Source organism: Furipterus horrens, unplaced genomic scaffold, assembly GCF_987537825.1.
Source record: "Furipterus horrens unplaced genomic scaffold, mFurHor1.1.pri manual_scaffold_9, whole genome shotgun sequence".
Lineage (NCBI taxonomy): Eukaryota > Metazoa > Chordata > Mammalia > Chiroptera > Furipteridae > Furipterus > Furipterus horrens.
Genome location: NW_028327179.1, coordinates 87,207,680 through 87,228,274, shown reverse-complemented (window position 1 = coordinate 87,228,274; position 20,595 = coordinate 87,207,680). Strand labels below are relative to the sequence as shown.

The following is a 20,595-nucleotide window of genomic DNA, read 5'->3' as shown; positions in this document are numbered from 1 at the left end:
TACAAATTCGCAGATTTAACAACACAAATAGGATCAATATGCATTACGACTTGCTCTTTTAATAATGTATTTCTTTGTAAATAAATAGATACAATATTCTATCACTGCTAACACCTGTGTCATTTGTCATACTAGTTCAGACTATGGATTTACCTAATCTATTAACCAATCCTCTGCTTATAAATCTTTAAATTGGTTTCTATTTTTCATGATTAGAGCAATGCTCCAATAAAAATTTTATATACATATTTGTGCACCTGTGCACATACTGCGATTGTATTAATACCTAGGAGTGAAATTACTGAGTCAAAAAAATGCACATTTAAGTTTTTGATAACTATGACCAAATTATCCTTTTAAAAATTGTATCATTATACAGTACACTTTCAAAACTCGGTTGGGTATCTGTAGCCTCATGTTTTTTTTTACCAATGCTGGGTTTTAACAGCCTTTAACATTTTTGCCTAGCTGATGGCTGAAAATGATAGGATAGTATTGCTTAATTCATAGCTCACCGGATGACAGTGAGGCTGTGACTTTTTTCATGTTTATTGATTATTTGGTGGTTTCTGTGAATTCCCTGGATTTTACCCTGTACTTTCACATACTTTGCCCATTTTTCTGTTTTATTATTTATCTTTTTTCATATTAATTTGCAGACACTGTATTATGGGTTTTAATCCTTGGTCTGTTACATAAGCTGAAAATACATATTCACCAAGTCTGTGGCCCGATTTTTAAATGTTTAAGGCAACATCTGTCTCATAAAAGTTTAATATTTTGTAGTTATCATATCTTTAAATTCATAGTTTCTGGGTCTCATGTCTTTCTTCCCCTACTACACCATTATAAAGATAGTCTACATTTTTTACAGTTATTTTTAATCCATGTTTTGATATTTACATACAGTAAAATTCTCTCCTCGTAGTGTAGCACTCAGAGTTTTAGCAAATTCATACAGCCACGTGACCACCACCACAAACAAGACACAAAACAATTCTATGAACTCCCAAATCCACTTATGCCCTTACCACACCAACCCACGACAACCACTCACCTGTTTTCAAGGATTTCTCATTTAGATGGAATCATCAAGTATGCAGCTTGTTATCCAACTTCTTCCACTTATCATAGTGCATATGGGACTCATCCATGCTGTGTGTATTAGCACTTCTTTTCATTGCTGAATAGTATTCCAGTGTAGGGAAGTACCACCATTTGTCGACACATTCACCAGTCAAAGGGCACTTTGGGTGTTTCTGATTTTTGGCTATTGTGAATAAAACCATTATGAACATTAACATAAAGATGAATATAAGTTTTCGTCTCTCTTGGCTAAATACCTAGGAGAGGGAATGCTGAATCATATAGCGTGTGTGTGTGCGCGCGCACGAGCGTGTGTGTGTTTAACTTTGTAAACTATCAATCTGTCTTTCAAAGTGAGTGTACTATTTTGCTTTCCTACCAGCAATGTATAAGAGTCCCAGCTGCTCTGCACTTAGTATTGTTAGGCTTAAAAAAAAATTCTAATAAATGTATAGTGTTACCACATTGTAGTTGTAATTTCGATTTCCCTAGCAACTAATGATGTTGAGTATCTTTTGGTGTGCTTATTGCGATCATTTGTCTTCTTTGGTAAAGTGGCTGTTCAAGTCTTTTGTCTGTTTTTAAAACTGAGTTATTTATATGTTAGTATTGAATTTGTAAAGTTCTTTGTTTTTCAGTAGAAATCCTTTGTCAGATATGTAATCTGCAACTGCTCTCCTAGTCTGTGGGCTTATTTTCTCATTCTTTAAAAATGTTTCAATTACAGTTGACATACAATATTATATTAGTTTCAGGTGTACAGCATAGTGGTTAGACATTTATATAACATATGAAGTGATCCCCTGATAAGTCTAGTGCCCTCCTGACACCACAATTTCTCATTTTTAACAGTGTCATTTGCAGAGAAGTTTTTTATTTTGATAAAGCTCAACTCACAATTTTCTGTTATAGATCATGCTGTTGATGTCATATCTAAGGACCCTTTGCCTAACCCAAGTTCACAAAGTTGTTTTTTTCTTTAGAGGTTTTATCATTTTAAGTTTTACATTTAGGCCTATGACACATTTTTAGTTAATTTTATGTAAGATGAAAGGTATAAATTGAGGTTCCATTTTTTATATATGGGCATCCAATTGTTCGAGCACCATCCATTGAAAATACTATCCTTTCCCCATTGAATTGTGTTTGCAACTTTGTTAAAAAAATTTTGCTATTTCAATCTATTTCTTGAATCTCTCTTCTGTTGCATTTATCCTGTGTCTATCTTTTATCAGTACTGTACAGTTCTTATCAATAGTTTCTTTTAACTCTTGAAATCACATAGTATGAGTCCTCTTTGTTCTGCTTTCCAAAATTGTTTTGGTTGTTTTAGTTCCTTGGTCTTCTCATATCAACTTTAGAGATGATATCTAACAAAAATTAATAATCCTACTGGGATTCTGATTAGGATTGCAGTGAATCTATATATCAATTTTGGGAAAATTGACACCATCCTAATACTGAGTCTTTCAATCCATGGAGACAGCCTGTCTCTCCATTTATTTAGGTATTTTCTGTCTTTCATTGGGAATTTATAGTTTTAAGTACAAAGAAAATGCATATTTTGTTAAAATTATACTAAATATTTCATTTTAGGGTGGTACTAAAATGGTACTGTTTTTGGTGGTAAAGAATTCCGGGTTGTTTTTGTTTGTTTGTTTGTTTGTTTGTTTGTTTAAATCCTCACCCAAGGATATGTTTATTGATTTTAGAGAGAGAGGAAGGATGGGGTAGAGAGAGAAATATCAATGTGAGAAACTTCAATTGGATGACTTCTGTAGGTGCACTGTCCGGGGATCAATCTTTTTGGTACACAGGATGATGCTCCAACCAATTGAGCCACCTAGCCAGGGCGATAATACTGTTTTAAAATTTTGATTTGTATTTGTTTATTGTTAGCATATAGAAATACTGTTGATTATTGTATTCTGTAACCTTACTAAAATTACTCTTTAGTTCTAGTAACATTTCAGTAAATTCCTTGGAATTTTCTACATAGACAATCTTATCTGGGGATAGAAAGTCTTACTTCTTCCTTTTCAAGCTGTATAGATAATATAATGCTGAATATAAGTGGGAAAGTGCACATCCTTGGCTTGTTTCTGGTCTCAGGAAAACCATTTATTTGGTTTTTCATCATTAAGCACAATGAAGGCTTTTTGTTTTTCTGTTTTTCTTTTGTAGATGTCCGTGATCAAATTAAGGACATTCCTTTCCATTACTCATTTTCTAAGTGTGTTTAATCATGAATGCATCTTGAATTTTGTCAAATGCTTATTTTACATCTATTGAGATTATTGTCCCAGTACTTTTAATTTTATTTTTGAGCTTAGATCTCTAATCCACCTAGAATTTACTTTTTATATTATATGTGGAAGTGATGGAACTTTATTTCCCCCCAAAATTATTAATTGTTGAAATCCTTATCGTTTCCCCACTGATCTGAAATGTCACTTTTGTCATATATTGAACTCTCATAAATATATGTCTGTTTCTGAACCATCTTTTTCTTCCATCAGTTTATTGGTCTATTCCTGTGCCAATCTACACTGAATCAATTAGTAAAGCTTAATGATATGTTTTAATCTGCTAAAAAAATTTCCTGCTGTTTTTCTCTTCTAGGTGAATTTGAGTCAGCTTAACAAATGCCATACAAAAGAAACCTATTGATACATTGTTTGGGTGCATAATTGTCATTTGATAGCACTGAGCTTTTCTGTTAGAAAACAGCATATATTTCTCCAGCTATTCAGGCCTTTATTAGTGAGCTTCACTTCTGTTGGGTATGTTCCTTCATGACAATCTTTACGTAGTCACCTTTCTACTATCTTACTACTTCTAAAGTTTCTCAGACAGTTTTCCTGGGTTTTGTCCAGCTAGATGGAAATAGCATCTGCCCAAAGTGACAGTTTTGTACCTTTCTTTCCAATATTTATATATCTTATTTCTTGCCTTCTCTTTTCATCACTGCATTGAATGGGACATCTATTTCAATGCTGAAGGTAGTGGGAGGGTCTCTACCAGTACTGTGCCTCGTTCTAATAGGAATGCTTCAAAATCTTTCATGATTTGTTGTAGATTTTTGATGGGGACATCTTTGCAAATGTGGGACACTTTATGACCTGTTCTGAACTAGGAATGTGTGTTGCATTTTATCAACTACTTTTGGGGGCACCTATTGAGATAATCATCTTTTTTCTCTTCAGAGAATACAATAAAGTCTATTAATGGCATTTCTCTACTTTGCAACTACTCTTCCTTTCCTGGGATAAACTTAATTTGGGCATAATGCCATATTTTTTTTAATACCCTACTAGATTGATATGCTAACAATTTATTTAGAAATTTGGTATTTATATTCATAAGTGAAGTTAACGTTTTTGTAGTACTACGTTCAACTATTTTCAGAACTAGGGTAATAGCTGCTGCTTAGACTAGAAAGCTTTCCAGCTGTTTCATAAGCTAGAAATCATTTATAGAATATGGGAAATATCTGTTCCTTCATTTTGGTAGCTTCAGACTGCAAAACTACTTGGGTGTGGTGTCCTTTTCCTTTTATTTATATATATTTTTAGTTGATTTAAAGTTATTTTTCCATTTATTTTTAGGTGATGGGCCATAATTTTTCTCTTTCTTATTGAATCCACTCAGGTGATTTGTACTTTATGGATCAAACATTTCATTTTAAATTTTAATTGCATTTATTTAAAGTTGTACATAGCAATCATTCACCTTTTCCCACCTTTCTTGTTCCTTTCATTATTTATATCTCCTTCTTTTCTTAATCTGATTCAGAAAGAATTCAACTGTTTTATTGGTATTGACAAAGAGTAATTGGTTTGAGTAATGAAGCCCAATTTTATTTCTTTGTGTTTATTTTTCTGGTTCCTTTTCTACCTCTAAGTCAAATACTTAGTTTGTTTATTTTCACAATTTCTGTTTTTTACAAGCACTTAAAAGCTGTAAATCTTTCCATTTGTACCACTTTGGCAGCACTCACAGATCTTGAAATGTAGTGCGCTCATGTACATTTCCAAGGAGTTTGTAATTTCAATTTTAATTCCTCTTGAATCCAAGTTAATTAGAAGCGTGCTTTCTCATTTTCAAGAGGATCAAGATTTTTTTTGTCTGTCATTTTTCCTATTTTTTGTTGTTAGATAATAACTTTACATATGTGGTCAATAAATGGAAATTGTATAATTCCTCCTTTATAGAATCTACTGAACTTTTCTTTCTAAATATCCCGCATAAATTTAAAATACATACATATATAATATCCATTATTGCTTGAGAATAAAGCTTAACAATATTAACTGAATCTTCCATGTCCTTATTTTTTTTGTATTTGAAATGTTAATTTGGTTTTCTTCCTTGCATCTGTTTCTATTACTTAATTTTAAATTCCTAGGTCATTTTGTTTTAACAGTGTAGAGCTCTTTATGGTTCCAAGTCTTTCTTTCCTAATCTGAGGGGCTTTTTATAGGGTTAGTCAATCCATTCACACTGTGATTCCTGACCCTTTGGACTAATTATTGCATCATATGTTGTGCATTCTGTTTACATTGTTACTGTGTTTCCTTCCCCTTTGGTTGAATTAATGAGGTTTTCCTATTTAACATTTTTCTTTTAATGGTTAGGTAGTTATATATCCTATTTCAATGTTTCCAGTGGTTCCTCCAATTTTAAGCAGGTGCTTAACGTGTCTTACAGAATTGGTATCTTCAATTACTGGGTAGAACTAGCTTCTTGAGAACCTTCTCTGTGCTTTTGCTGTTCTCCTTGGGCTCTGCTCCCCACCAAGTAAAGGTCACTAGGGGTTTTAGTTCCAGATCATCCTCTCTCCTTCTCGCTCTCTCTCTTTCTCCACCTTCCTCAGTCAATAACAATTTTCTTAAGTATATTTTATTGATTATGCTGTTACAGTCATCCCAATTACTTTTGCCTTTGCTCCCCTCTGCCCAAATGCCCCCTTCCCTTGATTTTAAATTTCACCGTAAGTTTTGCCGTATCACCAGATACCACCAGATTTTGTGTCCCTTACATCTTCCTCTTTGATTCCTCTTTTATTTTCCCAAAATGCATTGTTTAGTTATTCTTCCTGAGAGGGTGCTTGAATGGTATATTTTCTGAACCCAACCATTTCTGAGGGTGTTTTTTTATTTTGCTCTCACACTTGAATGATGTGTCCGCCTGGGTACAGAATTCTGGGTTCAAAATCATTTTCCCTCAGAACCTCTAAAGCTGTGCTTGCTCCATGGTCCCCATGAATCCAGTGTACCAGAGAGGAAGCCTCCCCCACACCCAGCTGTAGACCCCACTGCTCTGCTCCTCAGGGCACAGAGCCGGGATAGAGGGGAGTCCAGCTGAACATGCTGAGGGCTGCTTTCTCAGCCCATGCCACTTCTCCAGCACATGTTCACTCCATGTGTGTGTGTGTGTGTGTGTGTGTAATGTTCCAGGCTCTGTACTGAGATTTATTTTTAAAAGAAAATGTCATACACATAGAAAAGTGTAGAGAATAACACAGCACACAGGAGTGTACTCACCATTCATGTTAACAAATCTTTTGCCTTATTTTCTTCAGAATTCTAAAAAAGAAATGAAACACTAAAGAATTGGTTGAAATCCCATTCTTTTCCCTCACACGCAAGATAAGTGCTGAACAAAATTTGGTGCTTATCACACTCATTAATGGATTATACTTTTAATATATAGATATATATGGATGAATACTATATGGAGTAACAATATATAGTTATTAATGGAGTGCTTACTACAGGCCTAAGTGTGGTCTAATTATATTGCATATATTAACTGGGTCTCACTACAACCTGGTAAAATAGATACTATTATTATTCCCTTTTTATAAATGAGGAGAAGTAACTTAATCAATGTCACAGAACTGGTGACCCACTAAGGTCATGGTGCCCTGAACCAGGCAGCCTGGCTGCTTAGTTTATGCTATTAACAACTATAATGTGCTCCTTTAGTAATAATTCCCATGTATCTGAACTTGTGTAAATGGCATCTTATTTGGCACATTCTTTTAAAATCTTGGGCTTTTCTCTGCTCTATTTTACAGAGGTGAAGACATCCAGGATCTAGCTAGTTTTGGTTCATCCTTTATTTTTACCTCTGTATACTAGTGCCTTGTATTTTAATGATTATTTAGATTGCTTCAGAAATTTGCAGCAGATGTTGCACTGAACATATTTGTAGCTGCCTCCCAGGGCCAAGGACAAGAGTTTCTCAAAGGTTTATACTAAGGTGTGAAATTTCTGAGTCACAGGGTATGTACATCATCTTCTTTCCAAGTTATTCAAATTGCTGCACCGATTTATATTCCCTCCACAAGAGGGTCTTATATCTCGTGCTGGGATTTAAATCTGGCTTGTTGGTCTCCGCACATATATATACTATGGAACTACTGGGCCATTACACTGCAGAACTTTCTATCACCCTCTTTTTTTCTGTCTTTATAATATAGACACCTCGGTTGGGCCTTTGTTTTCAGTCTTATTATGTAAAAACATTTACTGATTATTTATTATGTGCTTATTCTTCCAGCCAATGGTTATTTTTTAAAGCCACAATACCACAGGCCCTGAAAAGTATCTGAAGATCGTCAAATAAAGGCACACCTGTTTTTCACAAGGTCAGTTTACTTAGCCTTAGAAATTAACGTGAGACCGGGTGTAACACATAAGAAGTTCAGCTCGATCTAAAAGAAACCTGACCACTAAGAACACAGAGGTTTTATCAATAACTGAACCTAAAACATTAGATTTAAATGATTAGAGTATATAAAATAGAAAATATTAGATTTTATAGTTTAATACAAACTTAGTTTTTAAAATACTTACTCTCTTATTATAATGATACTAAAAGTCATGAGACAAATAATTATATATAACATTTTGAGACAGTCTACCAAGACTTAGAATTCCTGTTCTCCAGGAACATACATATAAAAACATGCAGCTTTCTTGTCTCAAAATAAAAAGTATATTCTTCCAGTTGCCAGGCTGAAATTCTTGGAGTCAGCTGTGAGTCCTCACATTCCCTTCTGCCCTATGTGATGCACCAGCCCCCAGGTAGCCCTCACTGTACCTGCAAAAGACATCCAGACTCTAACCACCCCTCCCCACCTTCACTGCTACCACTATGGTCTAATGCACCATTGTCTTTTGCTTAGATCTTGGCAGTGGCTAACCAGCTGGTCTCCTGCTGCTACTCTTGCCTGCCCTCTAGTCTTCGCCACACAGCAATCAGGGTGAACCTCTAAATAGGGATTCAGATTATGCTCAAAATCATCACACTTCCCATCTCGCTCTTTATATTGGTCTACAAGGCCCCACGTGGCTGGCCTCCCACTGGCCCAGATCCCTGAGCCTATTTATCTCCTCCCATGCTCTTACCTTCTCTTTCCCTTCATTCACTCCGCTTCAGCCTTGTGTTGGCAGAATAATGGCTCGCCAAAGACGTCCACATCCTAATACTCAGAACTAATCACTATGTTACATTATTACAGTAGTTTGACCAAAAGTTGATGGTGCTTTGGATTAGGGTATTAGCAGGGAAAATGAAAAAAGTGAATGGTCACGATATACTTTATTTTATATTATTATTATTTTTAAGATATACTTTAACGGCAGAATTAACCAACCATGAGGATGAATTAAATGTGGGGGCTGAGGGAGAAGGAGCTGTCAAGAAAGACATCCAGTTTCCTGGCTTAAGCAGCAGAAGGGATGGAAGTGCTATTCACTGAGATAGAAAGACTGCAGGAGAAGTAGATTTGGGGATAACGACCACGAATTCAGCTCTTGAATATAGTAAGTTTGAGGTATCTATGAGACTTCTCAGGAAGGGTGGGGAGTTCCCGAGTAGACAGATGGATATAAGGCTACCTGGCCTCTCTGGAAAACAGATCTGGTGAAAAGATGATCATTTCATAAGCTGTTCATGTAGTGGTTACCAGAGCCATGGAAAGTGTTACAAATGACCCAGAGACAGCGGGTAGGGCTGAGAGGAGAGGGCGTTGTATAAAATTCTATAGAACTTGACATTTTCAAGATTTTACTTATTTGTCTTCAGAGTGAGGAGAAAGGAGGGAGAAAGAGTGGGAGAGAAGCATCGATCGGTGCCTCTCGCATGCTCCCAACCAGGGACCTGGCCCCCAACCCAGGCATGTGCCCTGACGGAGATTGGTTTGCAGGCCAGCACTCAATCCACTGAGCAACACCAGCCAGGGCGAACTTTACATTTTAAAGGTTACAGAAGGAAAAATGAGCAATTAAGATTGAGAAGGAACAATCAGAAAGACAGAAGAAATCCCAAAAGAATGTAGTATTACAGAAGCCAAAGAAAGAGACTGTTTCAGGGATTACTCAACTGCTTTGGGACTGTGAGTAATTGGAGGGCTGGATTTAGCAACATGATCGATATTGATCTTTTTTTTTTTTCTTTTGAAGAATTTTTTTGGGGGTAGAATATACATATCATAAAATTCACCATTTTAACCATTTTTAGGTGGACAGTTTGTGGCATTAAGTACATTCACGATGTTGTGCATTGATGTTGATCTTAAGAAGAATTTTGGTAGCAAAGTGAGAGCTAATATTGGAGCAATTTTGATAATGCCTGGAGGTGAGAATACAGAATACATTCAGCTCTTGAGAAATTTGGCTTTGAGGCGGAATATGGTTATGTGCCAGTTGCTAGAGGAGAATGTAGAGCCTAGAGAAACAGCGAGGTTTTTTATATATTGGAGATATTAGCCCATTATTGAATGTTGACTCAAATTATTCTACAGAGAAAGGAGAGACAGGAGATCCTGGAGTGAGAGGAGATATGTTGTGGTTCATGTACCCTAAGTAAGCAAGAAGTAATGGGGCTAGAACTCATGAGAATGGACTGGCCTTTGCCAAAAGCTGGGAGAGACTGGCACAGAGGCAAAGAGGTGGAATGTCTGTTTGAGACTGGTAATCATGAATGACTAGTGATACTAATCAGTTGGTTTATATACTCCTATTCATTTTTTCTACATATATTTATAGGATGCTTACTACCTGCCTCCTTTGAGCCACTCGTGACCAAAAGGGTGGACAGGTCAGCCTCTCAAGGCCTTTCAGGAACATCTCTTTGCTGTTGCTCTGTAAGCTTTTGGATGGGTTTGGGAGAGAGATTATTTCTGTAACATGTACTTCAAGGCCACGGTGTACACCACAGTGAAAAATAATGCTTATTCTACTTTCCATTCCAAAAAATCCCCCATTAGACTTCCAGAGCTGATTCCTGAAGGATTATACACAGTGTGCACTGGTTAAAGAACAGCTCAAGTGATAGAATACCAGCCATGCAGAGACCCCAGAGTCTTCTCATCAACTTCAACAACTGATGCACTGCCCATTATCCAGTAAGTCCCTCGATCCCAAGGATTAATAAACAATAAGAAAACTCCCCTCCATTTCCAGAGAAACTATCTACATACAAGGCCTCTCCTCCGCAGTTTCCTCCAATTCTGCTTCTCTGCCAGAGAAATCTCTCAGGGGGTCCTTCTCAGAGTTAGGCTGCGTGTCTTCCCCTGGAACGGAGACAGCTCCTGCAACAACCTCCAAACCAGTATTTGTGTTCCAACCTCAGGCCCCTCCTTTGAGTTGAGTCTCTGAAATTCAAGAGGATGCTCTGGACAATTTGCAACATCAGCTCCACGTCCACAAATTAAGAAAAACATAAGCAAAATTCTACATTACAATATAAACTCTGCGGGATAATGTAATTCCTGCTGCTTAGAAGAATGCTTGGTTTACAGAAGGCCATCAGCGTGAACCGGTTGAAAGAATGAAATATTCAGAATCATATGCCAATACTATGGCAGAACACTTACTAGCAAAATAATATTTCCAGATTCTAATAACATTGCTTCAAAATTGCTTGTGTTTCTTGGTACCAGGCACCTTAAACCTCCTTTACTTCAGAAACAGCTTCACTTAGGTAATCATCTACACAAAAGTAAATATTACCTTTTTCTGTACTGTTGATAGGAAGAATCCCATCATCCAGCAAAAACACCCTTCTGAAAATTCAGTGTTTAAGAAATCATGGTGGAATTATGAAATATTTAGAACTGAATGACACAAAAAGCACGATCTTAAAAACTTGTGGGATACACAGAAGCAGGGGGAATTTCTCTTCAAAATGAATGTATAGCCTAAATTGTATTTTCTAAAATAAGAAGGACTGGAAGCTAATGCGGTATTGAACTAGAAAAGTTTTTTTTTTTTAAGTGAATAAATATTCAACTCAACAAAATTATAAGTAAGAGATTAATAAAAATAAATACAGAAATTAAACATACATGTTTAAAAAGGAACAGATATGATCTACAAAAGCTGGCTATTTTAAAAGGCTGTAGACAAATCACTGTTAAAACAAAAAAGACAAAATAGAGAATTCACACATATATAATATCAAGAATGCAAGTAGGGTGTAACTATAGATGCTGTAGAGAATTTCTAAATAATAAGAGAATGCCATGAACCATATACCAAATTTTAAAGCCTTAAGTATATTGAATTTTTAAAGAAAAAATGTAAATTACCAAAATTGACTCAAAACCCCCCCCTCAAAATCCAAATAAACTAATAGCCATGAGAGAAACTGAATTGAATTTTCAAAATATGATGATTCCACAAATGAGATTTACCAACATTAAGAAACAAAAAATACCTGTGTCATACAAACTGTTAAGAGAAAATTAAGAAAGAGAAATTTCCAAGTGCATTTTATGAAGGTAGCATATCATACAAAAAGCAGACTCAGGAGGAGGAGTAAAAATTGGTGGAAGAAAAACAGTGATTTAAGATAATGCAGATGATACCATCTCACTGGCAGGATGTAGCAATGATTTGAAACAATTTCTGATGAAAGTAAAAAGAAGAAAGTGCCAAAGCAGGACTGCATTTGGACCTCAAGAAGACAATAACAATGAAACAAGGACATTGAAATTACCCTGGTTCAGTCATCGATTCAAATGGTGACTGCAACCAAGAAATGAAAAGAAGGCTGAGACCCAGAAGGGTAAGAATTAAGAAGGATCATCAAGAGCAAAGATGTGCCATTAGGACCAGGACTAAGATCATCCACACCCTTGTATTCCCAATTACTATGCACAGATGAGAAAGTTGGACAGCGAAGAAGGCTGATGAGAAAAAAATTGATTCATTTCAAATACGGTATTGGAGGAGAGCTCTATAGATACTCTGGACTGCCAGAAAAATGAACCAGGAACGTCGCTGGAGGCAAAAATGACAAAATTGAAGCTGCCCGATTTTGGGGCACATCATGAGAAGGCAGGGTTCTTTGCGAAAGAGAATAACGCTGGGAAAAATAGAAGGCAGCAGGAGAAGAGGAAGACCAAATATGACATGGGTTGACTGCATAAAAGAAGCCACAGGCAAGAGCCTGCAGTAGCCAGGCAGGGCTGTTGAGGACAGGACAGTGTGGACATTACTTATTCATAGTGTGGCCAGGAGTCAGAGTGGGCTCAAGGGCACATAACGACAACAATAATCTTGATACTAAACATGGACAAAAGCAGTGCAAGGAAAGAAAATTATAAGCCAATATCACTTATGAACATAGATACTAAAATTAGAAAGCATTCATGAACTGCATGAAGCAGTGTATTAATAATAAAAGTACATATGGCAAAACATGGTTTATCTCAGAATCCAAGGATAACTCCACATTAGAAAAATCTATGAAAGTGACCCATTACATTAACATACCAAAGAAAACACCTATAAACATCTCAATACTTTTAGAAAAAGCACTTAAGTAAATTCAATATTCATTTCATGGTTTTAAACTATTCCTACTTTAATTTAAACTCAACTGGAATAGAAGGGAACTCCTTAACCTGAAAAAGCTTTCTATAAATAACCATAAATAATGATAACAAATACCATAAATAATGATAACACATTAGAAACATTCTCAATGTGCTAGAAATAGGAAAACAGTGCTTGCTCTCACTGTTAATATTTGATGTTCTATTGGAGATCCCAGCCCATCTATTGAGGTAAGAAAGGAGAAAAGTATCCAGAGTGTTATTTCCACATAGTATGATTATCTACATGAAAATACAAGAGAATCTGCAAATAAACTACTTAATAAGAAGGTTCAGCATGTTTGCTAAAACAAAATTATTCCAAAATCAATAAGTTTCCAAACAGCAGCAATAACCAATTAAAAGCTTTAGAAAGACTCCAACTTTCAACAGCAGCAAAAGCTATAAGGTACCTAGGAATAAATCTAAGAAAGAGGTACAAGAGTTTCATAAACAAATTTAAAAATGTTACTGAAGGACATGAAGAAATCAGAATAATATTAATGTATTGGACAACTCAATTTTATAAAGATGCCACATCTCCCAAAAGATAACCTATAAATTTAACTCAGCAAAATACCAAAAAGGTTTTTCAATGGAAGTTGACAAGCTGTTGCTAAAGTTAGTGTGGAAGAGAAGTTCAAAAGTAGCCAGTGCAGTTTTTAAAATGAACAAAGGGGAAAAATGACCTTCCAGACATGAAGACTTATTATAAAGCCATAATAATTAAAACAGTGTGGTACTGGCTCAGAATTGGTTTGATCAGTGGAAAAGGACAAAATAGGAACATATCCATGAATATATGGAAATTTTGTTTACAGCTATGGGACCATTACACATTAATGGGGGAATGAAAGGCTGGTCAGTAAACCAGGCAGAACAGTAGGTTTTCCATGTCAGGGAAAAGGGGAGTAAAATTAAATTCCTACTTTACACCACTGGAAAAAAAAAAAAAAAAAAGTCCCAGATGGATCAACTTTACAAGTGGAGAAAACAAAACTTTACAGTGTTAAGGGGCAAAAAACAAAAACAAAGAACCAGAGGCTCTCTTCATGGCATCAGGTATGGAGTGAGTTTTTGTTTGTTTGTTTGTTTTTTAATAAGATACACAAATGATACTAACTATAAAGAAAGATCAATGAATATGACCACATTTAACATTTTCTATAGTACAAAAGGTATCAAAAACAGGAGCCACAGACTGAGACAATATAGGTTTATATGCATGAACTCCTACAAATCAAGAGGAAAAAAGATGAAAATATTTATAGCTTACTGGAAAAATGGGTGACTACAAAAAAACAAATCACAGCCTCAGAAACCTTAATAGCCAATAAAATGCTCAACTGCACTAGCAGTGAGGGAGATTCAAATGAAACAATGAAATACTGGCTCTTTAACAAATCATATTGTCAAAATACACAAAATCTGAATCTAGAAAGTATTGAGGGTCATGTGAGGGAAACAACTCTCATATCCTGCTGAGGGGGGTGTGAATTTGAAAACCATTTGGCAGTTTCTAAAAAAACTGAAAATGTGTATGTAGGCTAGCAATTCCCCATCTAGGTTCCCCAGAGAGAAATCCTCCCACATGTGCACAGGACACATGTACATATATGTTCATACTAGTGTTGCTCATGATGCCAAAATATTGGCAGCAGCTTAAATATTCATCAATGGGGAATAAATAAACATGGCACATTCATATGCATGGATTTACAATATAGCAATTAAAATGAATGAATTGGATGTGCATTTATCACCATGGAGAGAAAGAATAGAAACATACCAGGAAGAAAAAAAAGTCACAATAGGTACAGTTTTAACACCACACGTGTATATTTAAAAAAAAAAAATCAAACAAAGCAATGTTTGATTTTTTTATGGGTTCATTTCTTGTAAAACCTAGATTGCAAAGTTACATACCAAATTCATGACAGTGTTTGCCTTTGGAGAAAAGGCTGGAGAATAGTTTTGGAGAGGAGTACAAAGGGATTTTAATTTTATCAGAAATGTTAAGTAGTTCAATTTTTAAAATAGACCTGAAGCAGATATGACAAAATGTATTTACCAGTTTAATGAGACAGGTAAATGGTGCTTCTGATATCCTCTCTGCATTTTTAAATACCTTTCCATTTTTCTAAAAAATAAAATTAAAAACAGCTAGTAAAGAATTCTATCTCTGACAGAATTTAAATGTGTGGATTGAGAGTTAACTGTCTAAAATTTTGAAGCAAGCAACTTCACAATAATTATCTGTTTTAGAATGGAATCTCCACAAAATAATAAAGCTGACAATATTATAAAACTACTGAAATGAATAGATCCTATAGTTATCAATATGGATAGTACTCAAAATCATACTGAGGGGAAAAAGTAAGTTGCAAAATGGTATGTACACTACTATACCATTTATAAAGAAAAATTTAAATACATAAGCATAGATATATATTGACATATAAATATATATAGGTAATTAGGTACTAAAAGCATAATAACAAATGCTGGAAGAATATACACATTATAACAGAGATTACCTAGAGAAATACAGAGGGAGAGAGGCGAATGGGACTGGGGAGGGAAATAAAGTGACATTCAACTCTGTCATCTTTAATATAAACAAAAAACCTGAAGCAAATATGACAAATATATCACGTTTGATTATTCTAGGAAGTAAAGACATAAAGGCATGCTATTCTTGATGCATATGTATTTTTAATTTTCAAAAGAAAAAGCACTGAAGAATTACAAACAAAATGCACATAATTCCATATATCAGTAAAGCTTGTGTACATCAAAAACCCTGCTACGACCATTTAAAAAAAATCTTCCTGTTTGCTTTTCTATGTTTTCAGTTTTTAAAATATCAAACGGGGAAAAATGAAAGCAAATATAAAAATATACATACCTGTATCTGATTTATATAATAAAAAAGAAAAACCTCCACAATCACAAAACACCATATGAGCAATTCTATATCATTTACTGCATTTTCTTATTTTTAATTTTTGTCAAAAGAGAAATACAAGATGTTGTCTAATTAGAAACGTGACTTTCTATTATTAAAATTGTGGGAGTCCATTTTAATGTGTTTATCTCGCTACTAGTCTATAATTTATATTTCAGCGTGGAAATTTGTTCGCATGCCTGAGACAGGTTAATGCAGTTTAAACATGCATTTTTCTTTCTTGGGTTGACTAGTTAAATCGTTACTCAAAGGATTTTAAGTTTCAATTTCAACCACGAGAGAGGAAGATTCTTTGCTTTTTCAAGGTTAAAAATGTTTCTGATTCAAAACGCTATTAATTAATGGCTACGTAGTGGATCTATTTAGGGAATTGGTACGGACCCGGGATTAACAGTGGAACTGTTAAATGAGAAAACTTTTTTGATGCAGACTTAGGGAGATTTTAAAATTTGGTCTGACAGCGGTGGACAGAAGTGAAATGGAATTCCAGCCCGCTTAACCAACGATCGTCATTATGAATCGAAAGACAGGTCAGGTATTAGCATTTTTTTTCCCTTAAAAAAAATAAAAAAAACTTTCTCGGACTCCGCCGGACACCCAGCTGGCGGAGGACCAGCGGGCGAGGGGGGGCGAAGCCGGCAGGCTGCCCAGAAGTTACGATCGGAGAGTTTTCTCTTTATTAAAATTACCTGGCTCGCCAGCAGAGGCAAGAACGCGAAGACAAGATAATTTCTTAGGCTGTTAAAAAGGACTTAGGCCGGTGGGCCGCGCGTTCCGAGGGGGTGTCCTGCGGACCGGGGCGGGTCCCGCCGCCCCCGCGGGCTTCGGTGCGTCAGGGGCGCGTCAAGCGGGGCGGGCTCCGCGCGGGCGGCAGCAGCAGCGGCGGGCGGCGCGCACCGGGCCTCCTGCTTCTCGCTCCGAGGCTGCGGGACGGACGCTTCCGAGAACTCTCTCGCTCGCAGCCGGCTGCGCTTGGACCGAGCTCGCCGGCGGCCCGGCGGTGCCAGCATGTCAGCCGCCGTGGCGTGTCTGGACTACTTCGCTGCCGAGTGCTTGGTGTCCATGTCAGCGGGCGCCGTGGTTCACCGCCGCCCGCAGGACCCCGAGGGCGCGGGCGGAGCCGCAGGCTCGGAGGTGGGTGCGGCGGCGCCGCCGGAGTCCGCTCTGCCGGGTCCGGGGCCACCGGGGCCCGCGTCGGTCCCCCTGCTTTCCCAGGTCCCCGCCCCCAGCCCTGGCGCGGGCGGCGCCGCGCCCCACCTGCTGGCTGCAAGCGTCTTGGCTGACTTGCGCGGCGGCTCTAGGGAGGGCTTCGGGGAGAACTCGGGGGAAGCTCTGCGCGCCTCGTCCGGCTCCCCCGGCCCGAGCCTGTGCTCCGGGCCGACGCTGTGCTCAGAGCCGGCCCTGGCCTCCAGCGCAGCCGAAGTCTCCTGGCCCGCGCACTCCGCCGGCGCGCTCGAGCTCCCCAGCGCGCCAGCGGTCTCCGGAGCGCCTGCCGTCCTGGGAGGGGTGTCTGGTGTGGCCCCTGGCGTGGGTCCCGCCCCTGCAACGGGCCCAGGCACCCGGCGGAGGCCAGTCACACCTGCTGCCAAGCGCCACCGCTGCCCCTTCCCGGGCTGCAACAAAGCCTATTACAAGTCGTCGCATCTGAAGTCCCACCAGCGCACCCACACGGGTGAGCGCCCTTTCTCCTGCGACTGGCTCGACTGCGACAAGAAGTTCACGCGTTCCGACGAGCTGGCCCGCCACTACAGGACGCACACGGGCGAGAAGCGCTTCTCCTGCCCCCTCTGCCCCAAGCAGTTCTCCCGGAGCGACCACTTGACCAAGCACGCCCGTCGCCACCCAGCCTATCATCCCGACATGATCGAGTACCGGGGGCGCCGTCGCACGCCCCGCGTCCACGCGCAACCCTCCAGCCTGGTGGACAGCCCCGACTCCGTCCCCGGCCAGGAGCCCAGCCTTACCGCCAGCCTGTCTGACAGTCATTGCTGCTAGTCGTCCCGCCCAAGGACGATCCCCCTGGCCATTTTCCCTGCCTTTTCTCTGCCCATCCCTCTTTTCCCCGTGTCGTTAGAACGAGGCACAGACTGATTTCTCCGCTCTGAGGGTGCGTCCAGGCAGGCTTGTTGGACCCTGGGGAGGGACTGGGAGCCCGAAAATAGCAAGAATTCCTACAAAACGTATACCATCCAAAAAGAGGGAGGGTTGCCTCAGGACAGCCCCAGGAACTGGTGAGAAGGGATGGATCCCGGCACTCTCCAGAGTCCTGAAGATGATCCCTTCCCTGGAAGAAGAGATGTGAAACTGGAATTTTCAGGTGCCTGAGGAGCTCCCAGTCTCAAAGGACTCTGGTGTGTTACCCACCCACCAGGGCGGACCTTGAAGAGGGTATCAGGGGTGGCAGTCTTGGAAATGTCCAGGACTGGATTGGTGAGAGGCCTTTGGAAACAGAAATGATTTCTATTTCTGTAAACAGCAATGTTTACTAATTTATTTTTAGTATCTTTTAAACAGGGATCCCAGGTTGATGGGAGGTTGAAGTTCTCCACTCCCCAATAGCCCCAGCTACCTCTGCTAGGAGAGACCATGTAAGAGTCCATGTGGATGTATGGCTGGGAGATGCTTCTTGGTGTCTGGGGAATGGTGTGCGTCTGCTTTGCAGGTCCTGTTGCATGGTTTGGAACCCTGCACTTGCGTGGTAGCCTTTCTTCCCTTTTGGATTCCTACGTGGGGAGGATAACTTCTTGGCTCACTCTCACAATGAGATTGATTTTAAAATTTGGAAACAACCCTAAAAGCACCAGAAATAAGGGGATGGTCCAGGAGAGTTTCCTCCTTCACCCAGAGGGTGAACCCAAGTGATCTTGGGTGAAATAGGTCCAAAACAAAATTCAGGGAAACAGGGCATGTGGCTCCAGCTGCCCACTAAAAGTAATCTCAGGTGTGGTAGGATTCTGTTCGTTTCTTAATGGCTAACTAGGGGATTATTTCTTTTGGGATCTGTGCATTTTTGTTTCAGCAACAGGTGAGTTGGTGGTTTGAGGAGGGTGAGGTGAGAGAGGCTTCTTCCAAAGAGTTGCCTGCCCTGGGCTTGGGAGAAGGAAGAGCCAGGTGAAAGCTATTATCAAATAAAAGGACCCTTCTTCCCTGCCCTTGGAGTCCCTCCAAACTTCACCCTCAGGACCCCTCTCCCCTAGTGCAGGACTTGAGCATCAACAGTATTTATTTTTTTCTATATGTATCTCTGCTGCTATGGATGAAATCGTTGGCCACTTTGCTTATGTATGTGTGAATGTGTATACATGTGACCCTTTTGTTAGAGATGGGGCAGAAAGGCTTTTCTTGCTCTAGTAAGGTTCTCCTTGGCTCACTCCTGAATATTTTGTAATAGTTCATCAATCACACTTGTGGAGGATGCCATAATCTCAAAGAACTATAATAGGTGTCTAGTTGAACAGACTGCTTTCCACTATTTTGCTGATGAAGACACTGAAGCCTAGATAAGCTCAAGTCATGTGTTAGTTGCTGGCAAAAGCCATGACTAGAACTTAGGTACCTGGCCTTCTAAGTGACTCCCCCACGCTTGATTGTCCCACCTGCTTTCTCTCTGGGTCCTTAGTGAAAGGACGCCAGTTTCCCTTCCTGCCATCAGAATCCCTTCCCTCCCTATTATTCTCTGTCGCTTCTATGTTCCTTCAAATGTTTGATTCCTGTTGAATCCTTTGCTTGTTGTGTTTAACCTGAAAGCCTTTTTCTTAGCAGGTTGAGTCCATTCCCTCCTTCCACATCATGTGGACTTAAAGTGGAAATGACTCTGGCACTTTGGGAGAGATTTTATCTGTTGACCTGGTAGATTAATTTTCAATGCCAATTCTATTCTTTCCTGATTCTGGGCATTCCAGCTTCCTCAAGAGAGTGAGTGATACCAACCTGAAATTGGGACTGTACTAAGTGCTCCTATGCTAAGTGAGGGAAGAGTGCTTAGGAAGGACCGAAAGGGTACAGCCTATGACCCTGAAGAAGTTCATGATTTTCTGATGTGGACTGGGTAGGGAAGGCGGGTCTCTCCTTGAGTTACAGATGGGAAGAGGAAGGTGCCAATCGTGGAGGTGGGTTTGGTGATGGGAAGAGTCCTCCCATTGTTTGTCTCCTCGGCTGGAACTGGATAGAAAGGGCACACTGGGCCCCCTTGAGGACTGTGATTTTTCCTTTCGGTAGAAGACCTACCATTGGGTAGGTGGACCAATGAAGCTAACAGGAGAGAGACTCCCACTGTTCGTTCTGGATTCGGGCTCAAGAAAATTTGGCTTTTCCAACCACCCTTTGATAAATAACTTTTCATTCTCAAGCTCCCAAGTAGTGTCCTTTTTTTTGGGTTTTCTACTTTGGGGACTTGTCTGGGGATGGTTATATGCGGGATGTCTGTCTATGGCCATACCACTCCGAATGCGCCTGATCTCATCTAAATGCGGCATGTCTTTCATTGACTCCTCCTTGGACTTGCAGTAGTGGAGAGGAAAACACCCAGAACACTAGAGTAGCCCCATAATGGAGGCAAGATTTGTAGGCTCATCTTTCTTAGTCTTGGATATTGCTGTTACCCTTTTCACCCCAGTGGCCAGACAGTTCTTGAGGAGCAGTTATAAGT

The 20,595-nt window shown here is 39.2% G+C and overlaps 1 protein-coding gene across 1 annotated transcript; it reads left to right on the top strand.

Moving 5' to 3' along the window:
* Positions 1-16,951: 16,951 nt before the first annotated feature.
* Positions 16,952-20,295, top strand: KLF14 (KLF transcription factor 14). The gene has a single exon (XM_090286802.1). It carries the CDS (start codon positions 16,956-16,958, stop codon positions 17,940-17,942), a length of 987 nt encoding a protein of 328 aa, XP_090142928.1. The 5' UTR covers positions 16,952-16,955; the 3' UTR covers positions 17,943-20,295.
* The last annotated feature ends 300 nt before the right edge of the window (positions 20,296-20,595 follow it).

Coding starts and splice junctions, on each gene's coding strand:
- KLF14 (XM_090286802.1), top strand. CDS start 16,956: ATGTCAGCCGCCGTGGCGTGTCTGGACTACTTCGCTGCCGAGTGCTTG.